General features: G+C 45.3%; 2 protein-coding genes across 2 annotated transcripts; one reads left to right on the forward strand and one right to left on the reverse strand.

The window, feature by feature from the left end:
* Nucleotides 1-8,881: 8,881 nt before the first annotated feature.
* On the reverse strand, nt 8,882-10,323 carry LOC311139554 (sialic acid-binding Ig-like lectin 15; the record flags this gene model as incomplete). Its single annotated transcript, XM_084174443.1, has 3 exons — nt 8,882-9,303; nt 9,506-9,901; nt 10,269-10,323. 3 exons carry the CDS (start codon nt 10,321-10,323, stop codon nt 8,882-8,884), a joined length of 873 nt encoding a protein of 290 aa, XP_084030569.1.
* A 10,224-nt stretch (nt 10,324-20,547) lies between these two features.
* Nucleotides 20,548-24,735, forward strand: LOC311139081 (sialic acid-binding Ig-like lectin 15). Its single transcript, XM_084173961.1, has 9 exons — nt 20,548-20,625; nt 21,076-21,471; nt 21,583-21,936; nt 22,046-22,114; nt 22,683-22,727; nt 22,815-22,913; nt 23,024-23,062; nt 23,306-23,374; nt 24,385-24,735. The coding sequence occupies exons 1-8, from the start codon at nt 20,583-20,585 to the stop codon at nt 23,335-23,337; spliced, it is 1,077 nt and encodes a 358-aa protein (XP_084030087.1). The 5' UTR covers nt 20,548-20,582; the 3' UTR covers nt 23,338-23,374; nt 24,385-24,735.
* The last annotated feature ends 662 nt before the right edge of the window (nt 24,736-25,397 follow it).

The raw sequence follows: 25,397 nt of genomic DNA on the forward strand, positions 1-25,397 counted from the left end.
ACAGAAGTGTGATCTACACTAAAATTCCAACAAAACACAGCGCACATTGCAGACTGAAAGTCACCATTTTGAATTAAAGGGGCAATCTGCCATTGCCTCATCCATTTTTTGACTTTTTAAAATGAATATATCCATTGAGTCTTGAAGAATAACTTATAAATGCCTCATGCGCTTAGTTCAACGGTCATACCCCATCAGAAACCAAAAGCTTGTTTTAGTCCTTTGTTTGTAAACAATATAAATGTAACTGTTATAGCCTCAAAAGATGATTAAAACTATAATTTTGATATCATGGATGGTCAGTCCTTGTATCCATAGCTCTATCCATGAATTTGAGTGGTTGCATTTCTCCTGCCCCAATCCTCATTGAACAATAACAAACTGCAGATTGCCACTTTAAAATGCTGCAGCAGTCTGATTCCCTCTATTCTAGTGACTACATCTGGTTCCCCTTATTAATACCAAATAGGCTTCTCTGCACAGATTCAGATTTAAGTGTTCAGATGACAGTTTGGTTTGTGGTTCTTCTATGGAAATTGTGTGCACAATGATTTGAATGCTCATTTACTATTCAAAGTGACTGTTTGTGGTAAACTTTTTGGTGTTGATGGTAAGAAAGCCCTTAAAATAAAGCCCAATCACCACCATGTTATACTATAATATACTTCAACCTGGTAGACTAGGGGCACAAAAACGACAGTTGTGCCATGCATGATGAAGACAATGTTGCACAAGCATTTAAAACAGGTGGGATTGACTCCATTTCATTTTCAGTTATTTAAAATGATTTGAAACTGAATTTCAACATGATTTTTAAAGATATGTATTTCAACATCAGAGTGCCGGCATGTAGTAATGGCAATAAGCTATGAAATGGAATTGAATGTGTCATAGTGCAGGTTCTATGACCATTTTACTTAACAAAACCTACCCTTTCTGTCACCTTTCACCTTTCACCCACACACACATCCCAGTCTTCCAGGTCTCTGTCTGCTTCCAATGCAAAGAGTTGTCAAATGTCAAGAGTTTGACTGTGAAATGTGTCAGTGTTTCCAAGGAGGAAAAAGCAAGACAGAGTTTGACTAGACTCAGTAAATTGAGGGAAGGTGAAGAGTGTTTCTGCCTGAAGGTAAGAGGATACTTACTTTGTCTTTATGCTTCTACAAATGTAGCATACCAATGTTTGATAACTTTTTTTAAATAACTAAATCTTGTTAAATAACTATTGTGTATAAATCATCTGTAATAATGTTTTAAATAAAAAAATATAATTAAGAAAGATAGTATATGGAAAGGAATGAACAAGAGTGCTGCTTATGAAAATGTTTATTTCTGAAGAGATCCCCAGGGCCGGCTCATAAGTGGTCACTTAGGGTCCCCGAACTCAGTCGGGGTCACAACTTTTACTGTTGAGAGTTAGAATAGTAGAATACACAAGGTGCAAGCTCAAAATTTTGTTGTGCTTCAGCAGTTTTTCTCTTGTTTTGTCATTCAATTAGCCATGTCAGCTAACAATCTTTAGATTGGTAAGTTGGTCTAGCCAGCTATCTAAACTTGTAGTAATCATGGCCGAATACCGACCGGGCACGCAGGGCACATGCCCAGGGGTCCTGACCTCCAGGGGGCCCCCATTGATTTTGTTAGTCACTCTCACTCAGAAATCATTAACATGGCATAAATCATGGCAAAATGTGTAGAATTACAGGAAATTAGCTTTAAAACTGCTAAAAATACATCTCCACCCCATGGCAAAATGGGAAGAATTGCAGGAAATGTGCTTTAAAACTGAAGAAATGTCTCTGCTCCATGACAAAATTTAATAGAATTGCATGGAATTTCTTATAGAATTGCAGAATTGTCTCTCAGCCCCATGGCAAAATGTGTAGAATTGCAGGAAATGTACTTTAAAGCGTACATGTTTCACTCCGTTGTCAAGTGGTCCTCTGTAGCTCAGCTAGTAGAGCACGGCGCTTGTAATGGGTTCGGACCCCGGGACCAACCATACACAAAAATGTATGCACGCATGACTGTAAGTCGCTTTGGATAAAAGCTTCTGCTAAATGGCTTATTATTATTATTATTATTATTATTATTATTATTATTATTATTATTATTAAAAGGGGGGCCACTAAAACATTTTGCTCTCTTGGAGATACCTAAATATACACTGAGTGGACAAAACATTGGGACATCCAGCCAACTTGACACAACTGTGGGAAGCATTGTAATCAACATGGGCCAGCATCCCTGTCCATGCCCTGACAAATTGAGGCTGTTCTGAGGGCAAAAGGGGGTGCAACTCAATATTAGGAAGGTCTACCTAATGTTTTGTACACTCAGTGTATATACTGTATTAACTTTAGTATTTAATACCGTGAAAAAAATCTTTTTTAAATAGTCTGAGGAGTAAGGCTGGAATTCACTTGTCACAGATAAATTTAGGCTCAATCGTTTTCAGTCAAAGTATTTATGCTACTGCCTATTTATGTTGAAACTAGCCTTATCCATCAACTTTGGCTACACACCTTTCTCAAATGACAGGACCTGTCAGAGATGCAAATTACTTCCTGTCCTCACAGACCTGCAATGGTAACAACAGGAGTTAGCCTGCAGGCCTCCTGTTTCCAATGTTGTCTTTGCCAAAGCATATGGTCAAATTTGGGCTGAGGGAATTTGGTTGATATGTAAACAACCCACAGTGTGCCTAACCAAAGGTGCTACCTAAACGTACAGTACCTAAACAACCACAACCAACGGCCACATAAATATTAGATGACAGGACTGCTTTGCTATGTTTCTGAATTTGTAACACATTAACAAACAATTTGCCTGACAGACCTTCTTTCCATTCACAGCCCAGTTACCTGCCAAGCTCCACAACCCATCTGGCACACCCCCTGCCCCCATCTGGCTTTAGCGGCCCTGGCCCTCATCACAACCATGGGAGTGGTGCCAGTCATTCTCCTGGTCCTGGCAGCCTTTGACTCAGGTGAGCCAATCCCATACAGTATCTCTCTACACGACTGTGTTTTATGTCCTTTTACAAAGTTACTCTGTCATTAGATATGCTGTAAATGCTGAGGAAAATACAAACTGGGTGCATCTCAATAAATACATCTCATCCACCATATAGCTTTGACCTATCCTGTCCTTTCAGATTACTGCATCTACCATATAGCTTTCACCTACAGTGAGGGAAAAAAGTATTTGATTCCCCTGCTGATTTTGTATGTTTGCCCACTGACAGAGACATGATCAGTCTATAATTTTAATGGTAGGTTTATTTGAACAGTGAGAGACAGAATAACAACAACATAAATCCAGAAAAACGCATGTCAAAAATGTTATAAATTGATTTGCATTTTAATGAGGGAAATACGTTTTTGACCCCTCTGCAAAACATGACTTAGTACTTGGTGGCAAAACCCTTGTTGGCAATCACAGAGGTCAGACGTTTCTTGTAGTTGGCCACCAGGTTTGCACACATCTCAGGAGGGATTTTGTCCCACTCCTCTTTGCAGATCTTCTCCAAGTCATTAAGGTTTCGAGCCTGACGTTTGGCAACTCAAACCATTTTCTATGGGATTAAGGTCTGGAGACTGGCTAGGCCACTCCAGGACCTTAATGTGCTTCTTATTGAGCCACTCCTTTGTTGCCTTGGCCGTGAGTTTTGGGTCATTTTCATGCTGGAATACCCATCCACGACCATTTTCAATGCCCTGGCTGAGGGAAGGAGGTTCTCACCCAAGATTTGACGGTACATGGCCCCGTCCATCATCCCTTTGATGTGGTGAAGTTGTCCTGTCCCCTTAGCAGAAAAACACCCCCAAAGCATAATGTTTCCACCTCCATGTTTGACGGTGGGGATGGTGTTCTTGGGGTCATAGGCAGCATTCCTCCTCCTCCAAACATGGCGAGTTGAGTTGATGCCAAAGAGCTCAATTTTGGTCTCATCTGACCACAACACTTTCACCCAGTTCTCCTCTGAATCATTCAGATGTTCATTGGCAAACTTCAGACGGCCCTGTATATGTGCTTTCTTGAGCAGGGGGACCTTGCGGGCGCTGCAAGATTTCAGTCCTTCATGGCGTAGTGTGTTACCAATTGTTTTCTTGGTGACTATGGTCCCAACTGCCTTGAGATCATTGACAAGATCCTCCCGTGTAGTTCTGGGTTGATTCCTCACCGTTCTCATGATCATTGCAACTCCACGAGGGGAGATCTTGCATGGAGGCCAAGGCCGAGGGAGATTGACAGTTCTTTTGTGTTTCTTCCATTTGAGAATAATCGCACCAACTGTTGTCACCTTCTCACCAAGCTGCTTGGCAATGGTCTTGTAGCCCATTCCAGCCTTGTGTAGGTCTACAATCTTGTCCCTGACATCCTTGGAGATCTCTTTGGTCTTGGCCATGGTGGAGAGTTTGGAATCTGATTGATTGATCGCTTCTGTGGACAGGTGTCTTTTATACAGGTAACAAGCTGAGATTAGGAGCACTCCCTTTAAGAGTGTGCTCCTAATCTCAGCTCGTTACCTGTATAAAAGACACCTGGGAGCCAGAAATCTTTCTGATTGAGAGGGGGTCAAATACTTATTTCCCTCATTAAAATGCAAATCAATTTATAACATTTTTGACATGCATTTTTCTGGATTTTTTTGTTGTTATTCTGTCTCTCACTGTTCAAATAAACCTACCATTAAAAGTATAGACTGATCATTTCTTTGTCAGTGAGCAAACGTACAAAATCAGCAGGGGCTCAAATACTTTTTCCCCTCACTGTATCTTGTCCTTTCAGATTACTGCATCCACCGTATAGCTTTCACCTATCCTGTCCTTTCAGATTACTGCATCCACCATATAGCGTTCACCTATCCTGTCCTTTCAGATTACTGCATCCACCATATAGCTTTCACCTATCCTGTCCTTTCAGATTACTGCATCCACCGTATCACTTTCACCTATCTTGTCCTTTCAGATTACTGCATCCACCGTATAGCTTTCACCTATCCTGTCCTTTCAGATTACTGCATCCACCGTAAAGCTTTCACCTATCCTGTCCTTTCAGATTACTGCATCCACCGTATAGTTTTCACCTATCCTGTCCTTTCAGATTACTGCATCCACCGTATAGCTTTCACCTATCCTGTCCTTTCAGATTACTGCATCCACCGTATAGCTTTCACCTATCCTGTCCTTTCAGTTTACTGCATCCACCATATAGCTTTCACCTATCCTGTCTTTTCAGATTACTGCATCCACTGTATAGCTTTCACCTATCCTGTCCTTTCAGATTACTGCATCCACCGTATAGCTTTCACCTATCCTGTCCTTTCAGATTACTGCATCCACTGTATAGCTTTCACCTATCCTGTCCTTTCAGATTACTGCATCCACCATATAGCTTTCACCTATCCTGTCCTTTCAGATCAGTGCAGATGAAAGAAAGGAGAATAGGAGAGGAAGCCATTTTAGACTATTGAGATGAGCCTGTTGTGTTGAATGAAGGGAAAACAGACAGGCCGATCAGGCCTGTAGTACGCCCCGTCTGTCATCAACAGCACATAGTCACCTAAAATACAATTTCCTTTATTAGTTCAACAATATGGAACACAGACTCATAAGTCTTTTGACACATTTTAGGATTTTTGTTGATTAAATTATCTTATCCTGGAGCAGAATTGTTTTGATTGTATATGAAAATTGATGTTTCAGCTTTTTCTACCCCTCTTTAGCGTCCACAGCACTCTCTTTTCCTCATAGCTTTGGCAAAGAGTTCATCACTGCATTCCCGGAGAACATCGCCTTTTACCATCCCACTCAGCCTGACAACAGAGTTGTAATCACAGCCCTACATAGTGGCACCACGGTAACAGTTACCATAAAGGAACAGGGTTACACAGATACTAGGAACCTGAATGCAGGAGAGGAAGTTGTGTTTTACACAGGTTGGAGGAGTGCAGAACTCAAGAGGTCAAAGTTCTCCAACAACACAATCCAGGTGACCAGCAACAACAACATCAGTGTCCTTGCCATCAGCCAAAGAGGCGAAAGCATCCAGACCATGGTAGTCCCACCGGTGGAGAGCTTGGGTACAGAGTACCATGTCCCCCTTATACCTGAGATGAAGCCCACTCAGCCTCAAATAGACCCAGGGAACCATTTGTTTAGGCTCATCATCATAAACCATAAAAAAACTAACGAGGTCACCATCTCAGGGCAAGCAGGTGAGGACGAGACGGTCTCACTCCAGCCGTTCCAACTGGTTCAACTCTGGCACAATAGATCACTGCCAGAGCCACACGTGTCTGCCGACCACCCCGTGGCGGTTCTGTACAGCCACGCATGCGCTGTCGCAACTAACTGCACCTGCAGTTTTCTGTTCAACCCTCTGTACCCCGTCACAGCTTGGGGGTCAGAATACCTCGTCCACCCCTCTTTGGAGAATGGAGCTTTGAACGAAACTACCTTTCTGCTGACGACCAACCAAAATGTAAGTTTACTCAGCGGACCCCCCACAGAGCTCCTCCAGCTGCAGTCTTCCCACGAGCTGCCCTTCAATCCCTTCCTCCCTGATGGCTCCTCCCTGGTCAAGACCTCCAGTCCTGTCTCCCTCACCCTCCTCAGGCCAGGCCTGCTACTCAGCCTCATCCCAACGCATAGCTTCTCCTCCTGCTACCTCCTCCACTCCCTCAACGCCGTGAAGAACCAGGCCCTGCTAGTAGCCCCTACAGCCCAGACAGAGGGGGTGCATCAGGGGAACACCGCCCTGGACGTCACATGGACTCCCATGATGGGGACGGAGTACTCCTGGGCACTCGTTGACTTTGGAACAGAATACAGGAAGCATGTCATCTGGCATAGTTCCTCCAAAATGGCCGCTTACTACCTGGGAGAGGCAAACGGCATGTTTTTTGGGAATCCAGCTGCCAGCCTCAGCACAGATCCAGGTATGGTGTTGTAGAGGTTTCATTGAGTTGTATTGCTGTGAATTATGCATATCATTCATGTCTGTGTGTCTGTTGTATGCAAGTATTTTTCAAGTCATATATTAATCGCTCTCTCTCTCTCTCTCTCTCTCTCTCTCTCTCTCTCTCTCTCTCTCTCTCTCTCTCTCTCTCGCTCTCTCTCTCTGTGTGTGTGTGTGCGCGTTTGTATGTGTGTGTGTGTGTGTGTGTCTGTGTATGTGTGTACAGATTCTAAGGGCTGTCTGCTGAGGCCAGAGGTTGTGTCACTTGGGGATGAGCAGGGTGGCTGGCCAGAGTCTCTGAAGTACTGCCGAGACCAGGGCTACAGTCTGGTCAGCCTGAACACAGAAGACTTCCTACTTCACGTGACCAATAAACTGAGGGAGTCTGGGACCCAGGCTCAGGGACAGACACAGACACAGAGTCAGGGTCAGGTGTGGATAGGCCTCCGTAGGAGCTCACTGACAGGGCAGTGGTACTGGCTGAGCAAGGCTGCCGTGTCCTTCACTCACTGGGCCAAGGGCGAGCCAGGGACCCCCATGCAGGGCCAGTGTACCATGATGACACTGGACCCCCAGGGAAACTATACCTGGAGCGACCAGAGTTGCTGTGAAGCTCTCCCAGCCGTCTGCTACAGAGAGCCACTACACTTCCCCCTTGAGTAGAGCTCTATACTTGACCACTTCCCTTTCTGTAGGGCCCTTCATACATTATACTCACTAGATTCAAGCCCCCTTTATGAAGGGCATCGCATAATACATATTCTCTAGACAGCTATACTGTATGTCTCAATGCAGAATGATTTAAACTGAGAAGGAATAGTCTGGTGTTGATCTTTTCCATATTTGGAGTTGAGGCATATATCTGGATAAACTCATTCTGATGTCTCTGATCTAGGACTTCTTGCCAAATAAAAGGGAGATTGTTTTTACTTGTTATTCAAATTACAGGTCCAAACCTGATTGTATCAGAAATCTATGAAATAAAGCATATTTTTAATCTCTTGTTGTCTTATGTAAAGTCTTTGATAAGGTGTAACATATGAATTGAAATACTGAGGAGTTAACTAGATAAATGTTTTCCTTTTGCAAATGCTATAAATGGGTTGGTTGTTTAGCAGCAAAACCGACACGAAACAGACGTGGTTGGCTTAGACTCTTTGACAAAATGTAAACTATATTTAATGTCCAAATGTTTATAGCAAAACAAATACATTTGCACAATGAGCACTTGTCTCTCAAATACATTGTTACAGTTATTGGTTACCTAGATAGCGAATTTGAGCCATATTAGCATAGACAGGAAATCAGTCAAAACACCTCAAAACAAGACATGGTATCAAGAACAAGATAAAAACTTGCTCAACTACAGTACTATTCCCCACATGGCAGCTTCTTGTCCTTGTTGCTAGCTGTCTGACCATTCAGAATCATAACAAAGCACGGCTTCCGGCCACATCGACGCACGTGCATTTCCATGACGTTGTCAGCCAACCCATCTATGTCAATGGTGTTACATTAAATGTGGCATATTACATTAAATGACATTAAATGTGGCATATTTGTGTAAGAAGCTATGCTTCTGCTGTATTCTTTAAACCACCATAACCACAATAAATATACCCTCCTCACCTTTACATGTACAGCGGTTTTGTGTGTAGCCACCATTTTGAGGCTTGACAAATAGATTATCACAACATTTCAACTAATGAGTTAGATTCATAAACAATAAACTAATGATTTACAGTCTATTCATTACATATAAACCCTTGGTAGGGAATGAGGTGGGATCTAATTACACGCAAATGGGTCAAATAATGTATTGTTTATTGAAGGCAAATGGAAGAATGTATGAGAAGTTAAAACATTTGGATTAGTGTGTATGTGTGCGTGCGTGCATGCATATGCAAACAGTGTATCATTTGAAGCAGCATCTGAGCCATGCCGGGCCTCCTCCCTGTGGCAGCCAGACTACCATCCCCAGCAGCAGCAGCACCTTGAACCCCAGGGAGAGGGAGAGTAGGAGCAGAAGAGGAGGGGCCTCCCCAGAGACCTGCACCTGCCTGGGGGGCAGCACGTACAGGGTGACCTGGTCCTTCCCCAGGGGGTTGGAGGCACTGCAGGTGTACTGCTGCCCAGGGAGGACATCCCGGAGCTGGCTGGTGGTGTGGTGTTGCCCGGGGGACTCCTGGGAGAGGGGAGAGATGTCGGAGCCCTCCAGGAGCACGTCAGGCCCCAGCCACTGGACATCAGGTAGGGGGGAGCCCTGGACACGACACTGAGCCCTGTAGCCAGTGTCCTCACTACCCTCCACTGACAGCCCCAGGATCCGTGGGGCAGCTAACCATGAAAGCCATGGCAAACACAAACAGAGACACCCAATCATTACAATCATATCCATGAAATAAGCATGAATCCATCTACAATTAGACAAACGGACAAACACATATAGAATTGACATATTAGATTGCTTTTATGGTCTAAAACAAACTGTGTAGTACTACATTCTACAGTGTACTCATCATATACAGAATCCCCCTACCCTCCACTCTAAGCCGTGTGCCCATCTTATCCTCGTAGCTGCTGTGTGCGTGTCCGGGCACCTCCACGCGGCAGTAGTAGCGTCCGTTGTCCTGCAGGGCGGCACTGTTGATGCGCAGGGAGAGGTCGTGGTCTCGGGGGTTCCCCTCCATGCGGTAGCGCTGGTCCTGCTGGGGACTTGGCTGGCAGGTCCTGGCCCCGGTGGGAGAGGAGCAGTGGTAGAGCACCGTAGAGCCCTGGCCGTGGCCCAGCCGCCACACCACCTGCAGGGAGGAGTGCAGCGTGTGGTGGGGGTGGGTGAAGGAGCAAGGCAGCACCACCGGGTAGCCCTCCATGGCACGCACCTCCATCTGAACCTTCATGGACCAGCCGTCATCGTTAGAAGCAGCGCCCAGGGCTGGATGTGTCAGAACACATGCTATTAATGCTCAGGACAGATTGAGAACTGTAGTATGTTTAATCAAACTCAAACTACGGTTTAAAAACACATTCTGAAAACTGGAAGCATTCTGTATTCCTGTAAGCAAGATGTCAATCTGATAGTGGTGTCCAAATCGGTCATGCTTTGAAAATGAGGAAGGAATAACAGACTTAAAGAAAAAAGAAGTTCACTTTGATCTAACTTTGCTTTCTGTGTTCCATTCACTTCTGAAAAAAAGCAGTGCAAAATTGCTGTATCTCTGAAGAGTGTGACCCCACAGTTTGTCTGACAAATATTTGATCCACATATGCTGTAGTCGCGAGTCAATCAGTGGCTTACTTACCTTCCATGAAACACAATAGGAGATTCACCATTCTGCAGAGTGACCGGGTGTCCATGCTAAGACTGCTATGTTAAGGATAGAGTATACAGTGAGGATTCTATGTTTGTCTCCTCACCTGACTCACTGTTTCTCAGACACCCTGTCCTGTGACTGCCAGTCATTCCAGTACAGCTCATATGAGTTCCTATAGAGTATTTCCCTCATCTAGCACACTGTCCTATACACACAACACAGCATATACAGTGCCTTCACAAAGTATTCACACCCCTCGACTTTTTCCACATTTTGTGGTGTTACAAAGTGGGATTAAAATAGATTTCATTGTAATTGTTGGTCAACGATCTACACAAAATAATCTGCAATGTCAAAGTGGAAGAAAAATTGTAAAAAATACATTAATAAAAATAAATACTAATATATCTTGATTTGATAAGTATTCAAGCCCCTGAGTTAATACATGTTAGAATCACCTTTGGCAGCGATTACAGCTGTGAGTCTTTCTGGGTTTGAGTCTTTCTCTCTAAGAGCTTTGCACCTAGCAAGTTGGTTGTTGATCATTGCTAGACAGCCATTTTCAAGTCGATTTCAGTCAAAAACGGAACATTCAATGTCTTCTTGGTAAGCAACTCCAGTGTATATTTTGCCTTGTGTTTTAGGTTATTGTCCTGCTGAAAGGTGAATTTGTCCGTTGGAAAGGATTTTGCCTGTTTCTTTTTTTTTAATCATAAAACCTCCCTAGTCCTCATAACATGATGCAGCCACCACCATGATTGAACATATGAGGAGTGGTCCTGTCACGGTTCAGACAGACGACCAGAGGACCACAATTGCGTCACACCAGAAAGTTTATTAAACTTAAGGGAAAAGGGAAGTAGGGAGTGAATGAAGGCTCCAGGGGTAACAGGGATCCCGTCCAAAGCGCTGGGTCTGTGCCCCCCCTAGTGGCAGCGATGCGTCCTATGAAGCCGGTGGTGGGTGGTCCAGAAGTCCTGGGGGGGGGAGACACAGACACAACAGGGCGGAATGAAACCAGGCAGCAGTACAGTTCAAGGGAAATCCAAAATACGTAGTAGCAAGGCAGAAGGCTGGTCAGAGTTACCGGGATTGAAGAGTAGTCAGGAGTCGTAATGGCAGAAGCAGGTCTGGATCTCCTGAGGCAGAAGAGTATCCAAAAAACAGGCAGGTCCGGGGTCACAAAACCAGGGTGAGCCAGAAGCGCGAGCAAACAGGTTCCGGGTGTGAGCTTTGCAGACGATCTGACACCGGAGAGCTGAAAGACAGGGCCTTAAATACTGGGAGAGGTAGTGGGTAATGCAGCGCAGCTGGCAGAGTAATTAGAGCAGAGCAGAGCAGGGACAGGTGGAGCTAGTTAGGCTGAGTAGAGAGAGTGGTGAGCAGAGTGGAAGAAAATTAAGGTGGTAACCCGGTGGAGTGAGAGGCCCATGACAGAACCCCCCCCCCAAGGGACGGCCCCAGAAGTCCCAAGAGCAACACCACGCCGGGCGGGAGGAGGGGAGCCGGAGGAGGGCTAGAACTCCTCCGAACGGTCCGAGTGAACGTCCTCATCCTCGGAGGAAGCCGGAGGGCCGTGGTCGGGAGATGGGACAGGTCCCGAGACAGGATCAGGCACAGGACAGGAAGCCGAGCGGGCCGGACGGTTAGGGACCCCTCTGGGGCGGCCCCTACGGATTGCAGGTTGATCAGGATGCCGTTGGTGGAAAGCGGTGATGAGATTCCTATCCACAATCCGACTAGCTGGCACCCAGGTCCTTTCCTCAGGTCCATAGCCCTCCCAGTCAATGAGGTACTGGAGACCCCTACCCCTCCGTCTGGACCGAAGCAGGCGGCGGACGGTGTAAACCAGACCACCATCGACGAGCCGTGGAGGAGGAGGACCAGGCGCAGCAGGGACCAGCGGACTCTCATGGATGGGCTTAATCTTAGACACATGGAAAGTGGGGTGCACCCTCAGGGAATTAGGCAGTTGGAGCCGGACAGCAGTTGGGCAAGTAACCTCCTCTTCCTGGCTGGCAAATAGAGGAGGCTGGTATCCATAAACACATTGGAAAGGGGACATACCGATGGCAGAGCAGGTCAGAGAATTGTGTGCGTACTCCACCCATGTCAATTGCTGCGACCAGGAGTGGGGGTTGCGTGAAGTCATGCATCGCAGTGCCTTCTCGAGCTCCTGATTAGCCCGCTCTGACTGCCCATTGGATTGGGGATGGAATCCGGAAGTCAGACTGACTGTGGCTCCCAGCAGGTGACAGAACTCCTTCCAAAAAGCGGAGGAGAATTGTGGACCACGGTCAGAAACTACATCCTTTGGCAGTCCGTGGATCCGGAAGACGTGTTCCAGGACCACCTGGGCGGTCTCCTTGGCGGTTGGGAGCTTGGGGAGGGGAATGAAGTGTGCCATCTTGCTGAAACGGTCAACGATGGTGAGAATGACGGTCATGCCACTTGAAGGGGGCAGCCCCGTGACAAAGTCAAGGGCGATGTGAGACCAGGGACGTCTGGGCACAGGCAGGGGCTGCAGCAATCCGGCTGGGGGCTGGCAGGACGACTTGTGTTGGTTGCAGATGGGGCAGGCTTGGACGAATTCCCGTACATCCTTCCTCAGAGAGGGCCACCAGAACCTCTGGGCGAGCAGGTTGTAAGTGCGGGTGGAGCCAGGGTGACAAGCTAGGCGGGAGTCATGTCCCCACTGAACGACCTGGGACCTCAGGTCTTCGGGGACAAAAAGGCGGTCAGCTGGGCAAGTGCTGGGACCTGGCTGGTTACGGAGAGCCTCCAGCACCTGTTCCTCAACAGCCCAGGTCAGAGCTGCAACGATGCAGGGACTTGGCAGAATCGACACAGGGTCCTTGGAGGGGGTGTCATCCTTCTGGAATTGACGGGAGAGGGCGTCTGGCTTGGTGTTGCGTGATCCAGGCCGGTATGACAGAGTGAAATTAAACCTGGTGAAGAACAGGGCCCAGCGGGACTGCCTGGAGTTCAACCGTTTGGCCGTGCGGATGTACTCCAAGTTCTTATGATCGGTCCAAACGAGAAATGGAATGGTGGACCCCTCCAGCCAGTGACGCCACTCCTCCAAGGCAAGCTTCACAGCCAGCAGCTCACGGTTCCCTATGTCGTAATTGCACTCAGAGGGGGACAACCGACGTGAGAAAAAGGCACAGGGATGGAGCTTCCTATCCTCCGCAGCCCACTGAGAAATCACAGCACCAACTCCCACATCCGAGGCGTCCACCTCCACAATGAATTGCCGGTCCACATCCGGCATCTGGAGGATGGGAGCGGAGGTGAACCTCACCTTGAGGGTACTGAAGGCTTTGTCGGCTGCTGGGGTCCAGGTGAAGGGTTGCTTGGTGCTGGTTAGAGCAGTGAGAGGGGCAGCAACGGTACTGTAGTTCCGGATAAACTTCCTATAGAAGTTAGCAAACCCCAGAAACTGTTGCAGCTTCTTTCTGTTCTCCGGAACTGGCCATGAAGTGACTGCTGATACTTTGGCAGGATCCATTTGGATACTTCCCTCTGCCACTATGTACCCCAGGAAGGCCACTGTCTTGACGTGAAACTCACATTTCTCTGCCTTGGCGTAGAGGGAATTCTCCAGAAGACGATGAAGGACTTGCTGGACATGGCGGGTGTGTTCAGACAGGTTTCTGGAGTAGATTAAGATGTCATCCAGGTAAACGAAGACAAACTTGTTTAACATGTCCCGCAGTACATCATTCACTAGAGCCTGGAACACAGCAGGAGCATTGGTGAGGCCAAAAGGCATAACCAGATACTCGTAGTGGCCTGTTGGTGTATTGAATGCGGTTTTCCATTCATCTCCCTCCCGGATCCGCACTAGGTGGTAAGCGTTTCTGAGATCCAACTTGGTAAAAACAGTGGCTCCCTGGAGCAACTCAAAAGCAGAGGTGAGCAGAGGCAGAGGGTAACGGTTCTTCACTGTGATGTCGTTGAGTCCCCTGTAGTCGATGCAGGGGCGAAGAGATCCGTCCTTCTTCCCCACAAAGAAGAAGCCAGCACCAGCAGGAGATGAAGATGAACGGATTAATCCTGCGGACAGAGAGCCATTGATGTAGTCCTCCATGGACCTTCTTTCAGGAGCAGACAACGAATAAAGACGACCCTTTGGAGGAGCTGTTCCAGGGAGGAGGTCGATGGCACAGTCGTACGGTCGGTGAGGGGGCAGAGATGTGGCTCTTGCTTTGTTAAACACCTCTCTGAGACCATGGTAGCATTCTGGGACATTGGAGAGGTCAGGAGCGGAGTTAGTAGGTACTGGCCGAGGGGGTAGTGCGGCAGCAAGCAGGCAGGTTCGGTGGCAGTCCTCTCCCCACTCCCTGATCACCCCGGTCACCCAGTCGAGCTGAGGGTTGTGCCGGCGGAGCCATGGGTAACCCAGGATGAGGGGTTGGCCTGGAGAGGGGAGCAGGTGAAACTGGATAGTTTCTTGATGGTTTCCGGACAGACCCATCGAGACCGGGGCCGTGACATGAGTGACCGATCCGAGTAAGTGTCCGTCCAGTGCCCGGGCAGGAATAGGAGGTGTCAAACGGAGGTTCTCCAGTCCCAGTTGGCGTGCCAGCTTGATGTCCATTATGTTGGCTTCGGCGCCAGAATCCACCAGAGCAGCCAGGGTGTGAGTTGAGTCAGAGAGGCGGAGGTGAACTTGCAGCAGGGGTTTGCGGTCGGAGGACTGGATGGTCATTGAACTCAACCGGACTCCCCCTATGCCCGGTGAGCTTCGGCCCTTTAAAGGGCAGGTTACCACACGATGTCCATCACCTCCACAATAGAGGCAGAGGTTTGAGGTGAAGCGGCGCTGGCGCTCTGCAGGAGTGAGGGAGGCTCGCCCAATCTCCATAGGCTCAGACTGATCAAGCTGACCTGGGTGAGTGGCAGTAGATGACAGGAGCCCAGTCGGATCTCTCCGAATGCCGGTAGTAGGTGGACCTTGGCGCCCCCTCTCACGACGACGGGTCTGTATCCTTCTGTCGATCCTGACAGTCAGTGCGATGGCTTCATCAAGAGTGGAAGGCAGTTCATGGGAGACCAACTCGTCCTTGATATAGTCAGCCAAACTATGGAAGAACGCGTCCACCAACGATGGTGTGTTCCAAGAACTTCGTCTAGCCAGGGTTCGGAAGTCGATGGAATGGTCTGCGACTGTACGTCTGCCTTGTCGAATACTGAACAGTTCACGAGACGCCTCTGCGGTGGGTGAATCCAGGTCAAACACCTTCAGCATCTCCTCAGCAAACAGGTCGAAGGTTGCACATGCGGGGGTTTGACGTTCGAACTCTGCTGTTCCCCAGAGTCGAGCTCGGCCCGTCAGGTGAGTGATGGCATACCCAACTTTAGCCCCCTCCGTGGCGAAGGTCCTTGGCTGCAAGGAGAACTGAAGTCGGCAGCTAGTCAGGAATGGCCGGACCTGGGTTGAATCGCCGTTGAACCGCTCGGGGTTTCCAATCTTGGGTTCCGGAGCAGCGGCTGCAATGACCGGGGCAGGTAACTCGGGGGCTGGGCTGGTGGGCAGACTGGCTGGGGTAAGGTTGGTGAGGAGTTGAATGATCATGGCGAGTTGTTGTTGCTGCTGCTGGAACTGCTGCTCATGCTCATCGGTTTCCATGTCGGGGAAAGTGTGCGCTGAGTCCATAATGGTCAGATCGTACTGTCACGGTTCAGACAGACGACCAGAGGACCACAATTGCGTCACACCAGAAAGTTTATTAAACTTAAGGGAAAAGGGAAGTAGGGAGTGAATGAAGGCTCCAGGGGTAACAGGGATCCCGTCCAAAGCGCTGGGTCTGTGCCCCCCCCAGTGGCAGCGATGCGTCCTATGAAGCCGGTGGTGGGTGGTCCAGAAGTCCTGGGGGGGGGAGACACAGACACAACAGGGCGGAATGAAACCAGGCAGCAGTACAGTTCAAGGGAAATCCAAAATACGTAGTAGCAAGGCAGAAGGCTGGTCAGAGTTACCGGGATTGAAGAGTAGTCAGGAGTCGTAATGGCAGAAGCAGGTCTGGATCTCCTGAGGCAGAAGAGTATCCAAAAAACAGGCAGGTCCGGGGTCACAAAACCAGGGTGAGCCAGAAGCGCGAGCAAACAGGTTCCGGGTGTGAGCTTTGCAGACGATCTGACACCGGAGAGCTGAAAGACAGGGCCTTAAATACTGGGAGAGGTAGTGGGTAATGCAGCGCAGCTGGCAGAGTAATTAGAGCAGAGCAGAGCAGGGACAGGTGGAGCTAGTTAGGCTGAGTAGAGAGAGTGGTGAGCAGAGTGGAAGAAAATTAAGGTGGTAACCCGGTGGAGTGAGAGGCCCATGACAGGTCCTCAGTAATGTATTGTGTTGGATTTGCCCCAAACGTAACGCTTTGTATTCAGGACAAAGTTAATTTCTTTGCAGTTTTACTTTAGTGCCTTATTGCAAAAAGGATGCATGTTTTGGAATATTTTTGATCTGTACAGGCTTCCTTTTCACTCTGTCAATTAGGTTAGTATTGTGGAGTAACAACAATGTTGTTGATCCATCCTCAGTTTTCTCCTATCACAGGCCACTTTAATCACTGGCCACTTTAATAATGGAACACTAGTCACTTTAATAATGTTTACATACTGCTTTACTAATTCCATATGTATATACTGTATTCTATTCTACTGTATTTTAGTCTATGCCACTCCGACATTGCTTGTCCTAATATTTATATATTTCTTAATTCCATTCTTTTACTTTTAGATTTGTGTGTATTGTTGTGAATTGTTAGATACTACTGCACTGTTGGAGCTAGGAACACAAGCATTTCACTACACCCGCAATAACATCTGCTAAGTATGTGTTTGTGACCAATAAACTTTGATTTGATTTGATTTAAACTCTATAACTGTTTTAAAGTCACCATTGGCCTCATGGTGAAATCAGTGAGCGGTTTCCTTCCTCTCTAGCGACTGAGTTAGCAAGGACTCCTGTATCTTTGTAGTGACTGGGTGTATTGATACACCATCCGAAATGTAATTAATAACTTCACCATGCTCAAAGGGATATTCAATGTCTGCTTTTTCTTTATTTATACCCATCTACCAATAGGTGCCCTTCTTTGCGAGGCACTGGAAAACCTCCCTGGTCATTGTGGTTGAATCTATGTTTGAAATTCACTGCTCGACTGAGGGACCTTACAGATAATTGTATGTGTGGGGTACAGAGATTAGGTAGTCATTCAGAAATCATGTTAAACACTATTATTGCACACAGAGTGAATCCATGCAATTTACTATGTGACTTGTTAAGCACATTTTTACTCCTGAACTTATTTAAGCTTGTCATAACAAAGGGACTGAACACTGATTGACTCAAGACATTTCAGCTTCTCATTCTTAAGAATACTGAACAAAAATATAAACGCAACATGCAGCAATTTCAAAGATTTTACCGAATTACAGTTCATTTAAGGGAATTGGTCAATTTAAATAAATAAATTAGGCCCTAATCTATGGATTTCACATGACTGGGTATACAGATACTGTATGCATCTGTTGGTCACAGATACCTTAATTAAAAAGTAGGGGCGTAGATCAGAAAACTAGTCAGTATCTGGTGTGACCACCATTTGCCACATGCAAAGCGCGACACATCTCCTTCGCATAGAGTTGATCAGGCTGTTGATTGTGGCCTGTGGAATGTTGTCCCACTCTTCCATGGCTGTGCGAAGTTGCTGGATATTGGCGGGAACTCGAACACGTAATCGTACACGTCGATCCAGAGCATCCCAAAACATGCTCAATGGATGACATGTCTGGTGAGTATGCAGGCCATGGAACAACTTGGAAATGTTCAGCTTCCAGGAATTATGTACAGATCCTTGCGACATGGGGCAGTGCATTATCATGCTGAAACATGAGGTGATGGCGGAGGATGAATGGCACGACAATGGGCCTCAGGATCTCATCACGGTATCTCTGTGCATTCAAATTGACATCAATAAAATGCAACTGTGTTCGCTTTCCATAGCTTATGCCTGCCCATACCATAACCCCACCGCCACTGCACTGTTGGAGCTAGGAACACAAGCATTTCACTACACCCGCAATAACATCTGCTAAGTATGTGTTTGTGACCAATAAACTTTGATTTGATTTGATTTAAACTCTATAACTGTTTTAAAGTCACCATTGGCCTCATGGTGAAATCAGTGAGCGGTTTCCTTCCTCTCTAGCGACTGAGTTAGCAAGGACTCCTGTATCTTTGTAGTGACTGGGTGTATTGATACACCATCCGAAATGTAATTAATAACTTCACCATGCTCAAAGGGATATTCAATGTCTGCTTTTTCTTTATTTATACCCATCTACCAATAGGTGCCCTTCTTTGCGAGGCACTGGAAAACCTCCCTGGTCATTGTGGTTGAATCTATGTTTGAAATTCACTGCTCGACTGAGGGACCTTACAGATAATTGTATGTGTGGGGTACAGAGATTAGGTAGTCATTCAGAAATCATGTTAAACACTATTATTGCACACAGAGTGAATCCATGCAATTTACTATGTGACTTGTTAAGCACATTTTTACTCCTGAACTTATTTAAGCTTGTCATAACAAAGGGACTGAACACTGATTGACTCAAGACATTTCAGCTTCTCATTCTTAAGAATACTGAACAAGAATATAAACGCAACATGCAGCAATTTCAAAGATTTTACCGAATTACAGTTCATTTAAGGGAATTGGTCAATTTAAATAAATAAATTAGGCCCTAATCTATGGATTTCACATGACTGGGTATACAGATACTGTATGCATCTGTTGGTCACAGATACCTTAATTAAAAAGTAGGGGCGTAGATCAGAAAACTAGTCAGTATCTGGTGTGACCACCATTTGCCACATGCAAAGCGCGACACATCTCCTTCGCATAGAGTTGATCAGGCTGTTGATTGTGGCCTGTGGAATGTTGTCCCACTCTTCCATGGCTGTGCGAAGTTGCTGGATATTGGCGGGAACTCGAACACGTAATCGTACACGTCGATCCAGAGCATCCCAAAACATGCTCAATGGATGACATGTCTGGTGAGTATGCAGGCCATGGAACAACTTGGAAATGTTCAGCTTCCAGGAATTATGTACAGATCCTTGCGACATGGGGCAGTGCATTATCATGCTGAAACATGAGGTGATGGCGGAGGATGAATGGCACGACAATGGGCCTCAGGATCTCATCACGGTATCTCTGTGCATTCAAATTGACATCAATAAAATGCAACTGTGTTCGCTTTCCATAGCTTATGCCTGCCCATACCATAACCCCACCGCCACCATGGGGCACTTTGTTCACAACGTTGACATCAGTAAACCACTCGCCCACACGACGCCATAAACGTGGTCTGCTGTTGTGAGGCCGGTTGGACATACTGTACTGCCAAATTCTCTAAAATGACGTTGGAGGCAGCTTATGGTAAAGAAATGAACATTCATTTCTCTGGCAACAGCTCTGGTGGACATTCCTGCAGTCAGCATGCCAATTACATGCTCCCTCAACTTAAGACATCTGTGGCGTTGTGTGACAAAACTGCACATTTTAGAGGGGCCTTTTATTGTCCCCAGCACAAAGTGCACCTGTGTAATGATCATGCTATTTAATAAGCTTCTTGATATGCCACACCTGTCAGGTGGATGGATTATCTTGGCAAAGGAGAAATGCTCACTAACAGGGATGTAAACAGATGTGTGTGTATGGAACATTTCTGGGATCTTTGATTTCAGCTCATGAAACATGGGACCAACACGTTACATGTTGCGTTTATATTGTTGTTCAGTGTATTTTGTAAAAATTTACATTATGGAGTATTGTGTGTAGGCCAGTAACGCAACATCTCAATTTAATCAATTTTAAATTCAGGCTGTAACACAACAAAATGTGGAAAAAGTACTTTCTAAAGGCACTGTAGACCTATTATATTTCTCAATTCTCACTACGCTAAACGGAGGTCCTCAATTGTTCCAGTCTTAATGCTTGCTACAATAGATAGCAAGTAAAGAGGCTCAGGAAAAATATCTTCAATTCACAGATAGGCTTAAATAAATAATACACTTGCATGTTTAATGCAGTTTTGCTCAGCCAAGCCCTCATTCTTATTTCACAGTAAGCACTTTTGTAGCTAAACAGGAAATGGCTATTCTCATGTCTTACATTTCACAACTCTGTTATCTGATTTGAGGCATTGTGGTGGTAGAAATTCCTCTGTGTGACTTCTCTTTCTTTCTCTCCAGTGCTAGTGGGCTACGTATATTTGATTACCTTTAGGATGTTGCTGGCTCAACTCTTCTCTCTCTTCTCTGTCATTACAGGTAGGCTAAACTCCTGTTTCAGGTATTTACATTCAGATTCAGTTTTTCATTTTGGTGAAACTTTCCTATTTAAGCTTTATCATTCTTGAATAGAAGTCAGTAATTCGGGAATAAAGGAATTATCCCTCTTTTTTATTTTAATATTGATGATTATATGTTTATACAGTTTCATAAGAGATCCTTTGTTGATCCTTTGGTTTCTGAAGTTTGTTTAAATAAAGTGCAACAGAATATCAACAAGGAGCAATATATTGCCAGTTGAACCAATTAGAATGCAATATATTGCCAGTTGAACCAATTAGAATACAATATATTGCCAGTTGAACCAATTAGAATACAAGTTTTTAAAAAACACTTGAGACCATCAGAAAAACAAACATGAAATATCCTTAATATGGTTGATTTCTATCATTTCTCTAACCATTTGTTAACTAATACTCCTTCCACTAGGCACCCTCTCACATCAGTGGTCCATGACAGTGCCCCCTGTAGTGAATGGCACCATAGGAGGAGATGTGGTCCTACCCTGCTCCTTCACCCATCCCCAGCAACAAGACTACTCCAAAGACATCACAGTTCAGTGGATTGCCAGACAATTCCATGATATGACCTTCTTCCAGTGCAAGGTGACAAATGTTACTAATGGGGGACTTAATGAATGTTCAGTCGCTGACCAATCCCAGCGCTTCTCAGTCAAAGGAGACCCTAAGCAGAGGGATCTCTCTCTCCTCATCAGAGATTTGGCGGTCACAGACAATGGAGTATACTTCTGCAGAGTGGAGCTGGACTTTTACTGGCTTAGTGGAAAATGGCAGACTCCCAGCGGCACACAGCTCAATATCGTGGGTAATGGGTCTCACTATGTTGTCAGCAATAAAATATTTTTTATTGAGGGTCTAGGAAAATGAAACGCTTTACCACAATGATACTCATGCAAGGTTTGTGCTTTGTCCCTAGCTAAGGCCCAGATTATCAGCCTGTTTTGGGTAGAGGCGTCCTCCGGCCCAGGCAACGGGAGCCTCAGGTGTGTAGTTGAGGGGAACCCACCACCCACCATCACCTGGTTCTCCTCCTCTAAAAGCAAAATAGACCCTGGCGTCAGCACCATAGAAACCCACCCATTTCAGTGGACCAGTTGTATCCCCTATTTCGCCCAGGAAGTGTACACCTGCATGGCAGAGAACAGCCTGGGGAGGGCAGAGAGACGGTTCCCCCCTGGACCCACTGCTCTGACTGTAGCCCTCTCTGTGTGTGGGGTCCTGCTTCTGCTGCTGCTCCTTGGGGTGGCTTTATTTTGCCTGAGAAAAAGAGGTAGGTGATTGATCCCTGTACAAAAATAAATACTAGTAAAGATATATTAAGATATTATATTTTAGGAGTATTTACAGATTCATGTACTATCCCTGGTCTTTTCCTAAAGGATACCTGAGATTCTGCAATTCAGAAAAGAATAAGCAGCAATCTGAGTTGTGCACAGATCCTGCTATAGGTAAGGGTTCTTACTCTTTTCTAGACTATCTGAGTCTTTGAATAGTATTTCTGATCTGTAATTATTTTTCCTCAGATGAAAGGGCGGGGTTTGAGTTGAAAGCCAGTTTTAAGTGGTAGGCTATTCAGAACATTTTTACATTTGAGTAATTACGCAGACGCTCTTATCCAGAGCGACTTACAGGAGCAATTAGAGCCTTGCTCAAGAGCACATCGACAGATTTTTCACCTAGTTGGCTCATGGATTCGAACTGGCCCAACACTCAATCGCTAGAATACCTGCAGCCCCGTTGTTCACTGTCTCCACACATATGCTTCCCTATGTACCACTCCATCAACTTGACTTGTTTCTGTCTACCGCCCACTCATTGACTATCCATTCTACACCCTCTTCTCGCGTATCCTTCAATCCCTGCCTGCTGTCTCAGCTATACCTCTGTAGAAGTGGGCAACAAAGATCGGGTCCAGTATCGAGTCTGAGCATAGCTCTTCATATCCTCTCATTCAGTCATAAACGTAGTGCGTCACAGCAGTTTACATTTGTACTTTTTACTTCCCTGTTTCTAAAGCTGTGGTCAGTGAATCCTCTATCTACGCCAATGTCTCAGAAATGGGTGAGTGGACAAGACCGTAAAATATTTGCTGATGGTTCAGATCTGTAATGTGTCACAGTTTCTTACTGTCGTTCTCTGCACAAACAGAAAGCCGACAGTCGTTGTATAAACATGATTCACCAGAGGATGGCGACGTGGAGCTAAATATGGTATACTCAACCATTCAACTGAACAACACCACTCAATGTAAGTACTCAATTATTGCAATTTTGCACCATGAATTCCATAGGTATACCACTTGAATGATCATACAAGCTCAGTCTGCTGAAGTGAAATTGCCCTGTTTTATTTTTAAGCGCCCCAAAGAAGCTCTCGGGTCCCCATACCAGATGAAGGTGAAAACGTTATATTCTTGACATAGTGCTTTTCTTGAAGTGACACAAGAAAGCATCATATTGCATAATACAGCTGAGACAGCACTGTCCAGCACTGTCCTTAACATGACATAACATGACATAACATGACATGACATAACATGACATAACATAACATAACATAACATGACATAACATGACATAACATGATATAATGCCAGTGTCATTCCATTATTCTGATTATACTGTCCTTTGTCGTTTTAGGTGTCCACTATGCTATTGTGAACATAGGGTAAACAGCCGAGGCACAACAAGCAGTATGTAACTCTAGAGGTATGTCATACTGAAACTGACCTCCCTCATTCTGACAGACATTTCCCAAGACACCTTCAAAAGTAATCAATGAGAGTTTGGCAGTCAATCTTATTGCCATTGTTCGCAACATTGGGACAATTTGGTAGATTCCGTTTTTCTATTGTTATTCTTATGGAGGTGCAATTACATAATTGCACAAAAATTGTTATTGTAATTGTGTTGTTACTGTAATTGTACAAAAATTGTTACTCAGTCACAATTGTTATTGTTCTGGAGCGCAATTACATCATTATACTTCTGGGTTTCCTTTTACCAAAAAGTCAAGCGTTCCTTTTAAACACAAGTCACATGAACCCCAAGAGGAACGCAAGTGCAGTCACTCACCTCAACCACCACAGAACCAGCTGATACTATCTGGGCAAAACCTGAGTGTAGCTGTGGTTGATTGTAGTCAACCACCGGCTCTGCAAAGAACTCTGTAATCAAACTACTGAAGAGTTTTCTCATGTTGGTGTATAATAATCATAATAATACATAGTATTTATATAGCATTTTTCAAGGACCCAAAGTCGCTTGGGTCCATGTCCGTGTTCTTACCATGTGGTGCATCACATGGTTTACTAACCTCTGAAACTAAACGTCCCTGCAGGACCATGAAGCAGAAAGAGTGTGGTGCGTTTGTACTTGTAAATGTATTGGTTTCCTTTGGCTGCAGAGTGTTTATGATGTTCTCCAAGTGTCATGGAGGATCTAGTTCCTCTGGACCACATGCACAGAGTAACTCATTCAGGTTCTTAAGATTGTACAGCTGATGCATAAGACTGTTTGGCTCACCATGGTAATGTCCTTTTAGGGTGTGGTTTGGTCTCCATATCTGGCCTCACTTGCTCGAATGGAGACTAGGCCTACTGGTATGCGCAAGATAAATCTGCCACCTCAGTCAGAGAGTGTGTGTGTGTGTGTGAGTGGGTGGGTGTGCCTTTATGTGGTAAGGTTTTCTAAGCACTCTTTCCCATTCTGCTCTGTAGCAGTCGCAGGACCTGGTGACAGAGAAGAGCATCCTGCCCTCGTCTCCGTGGTAACAGATGTTTATGGATGGGGTGTGTCAGAAACAAAACCCTACTGCTGCAAAGCATCGAATAATGAAAAACTGCTTTCCTGATGGGGTTCAGTCTTGCTTCATCTCTATCCATTTTGTTACGTAACTTCATTGACTTGAGGATTTTTGTTGTTGTTGCAAGAACCAAATGGCCTAACATCTGTACTTAGTTGGTTATTTTTCATAAGTGTCTGTGGGTGCTCTTTTTTAACAGCTAATTTATAATGTATTCACATGAACAGATAGTGTGTATTTGAGGTTACAACATACTGTATATCGATGGAGGAATCATTTAAAACCAGCTACTTGTCACTAAAGTTATATGATAGTTTTATTTTTTTATTTTTTTTATACTTTGTTTATTGAATTTTCAGTACCAGCATTTAGTAAATAATTGCACTTGAAAGTTATTTGGTATGAATATGGAACAACAGTTTGAAGACAACGATACAGCAAAACATAGAGAGACAGACATGAAAGAAAAAATAGACATTAAATACATAAATAAGATAAAACACAACAAAAAAAAAAAAAAAAAAAAAGGAAAAATATCTGTTTTGATCCAGTTGTTATAGGTCAGCTAGCACAGTTATTACCGTCCTTAACATCCGAGATGTCGTATATGCACATACCAGGCTTCTTACATCACCAATATATAAATATACATCACTCTGGAACTGCAGGGAAATGTATTCTTTTAACATAAGAAAAGAAGGGAGCCCACTTTGCATAGAATTTGTCTACAGACCCATTGAGTGTCTGTTTTATTTTCTCCAACTTTATGCAATTCAAAATAGATTTAATCCAAAGAGCATGAGAAGGGGCTGCAGAGGATTTCCATCTAAGTAAAATTAATCGTCTCGCTAACAACGTGACAAAGGCAATTACATCCTTATTCATTTTGGTTAATTGTATTGTGGGTAAGGAAACTCCAAATAATGC

Source organism: Coregonus lavaretus, assembly GCF_964263955.1.
Source record: "Coregonus lavaretus genome assembly, chromosome: 13".
Lineage (NCBI taxonomy): Eukaryota > Metazoa > Chordata > Actinopteri > Salmoniformes > Salmonidae > Coregonus > Coregonus lavaretus.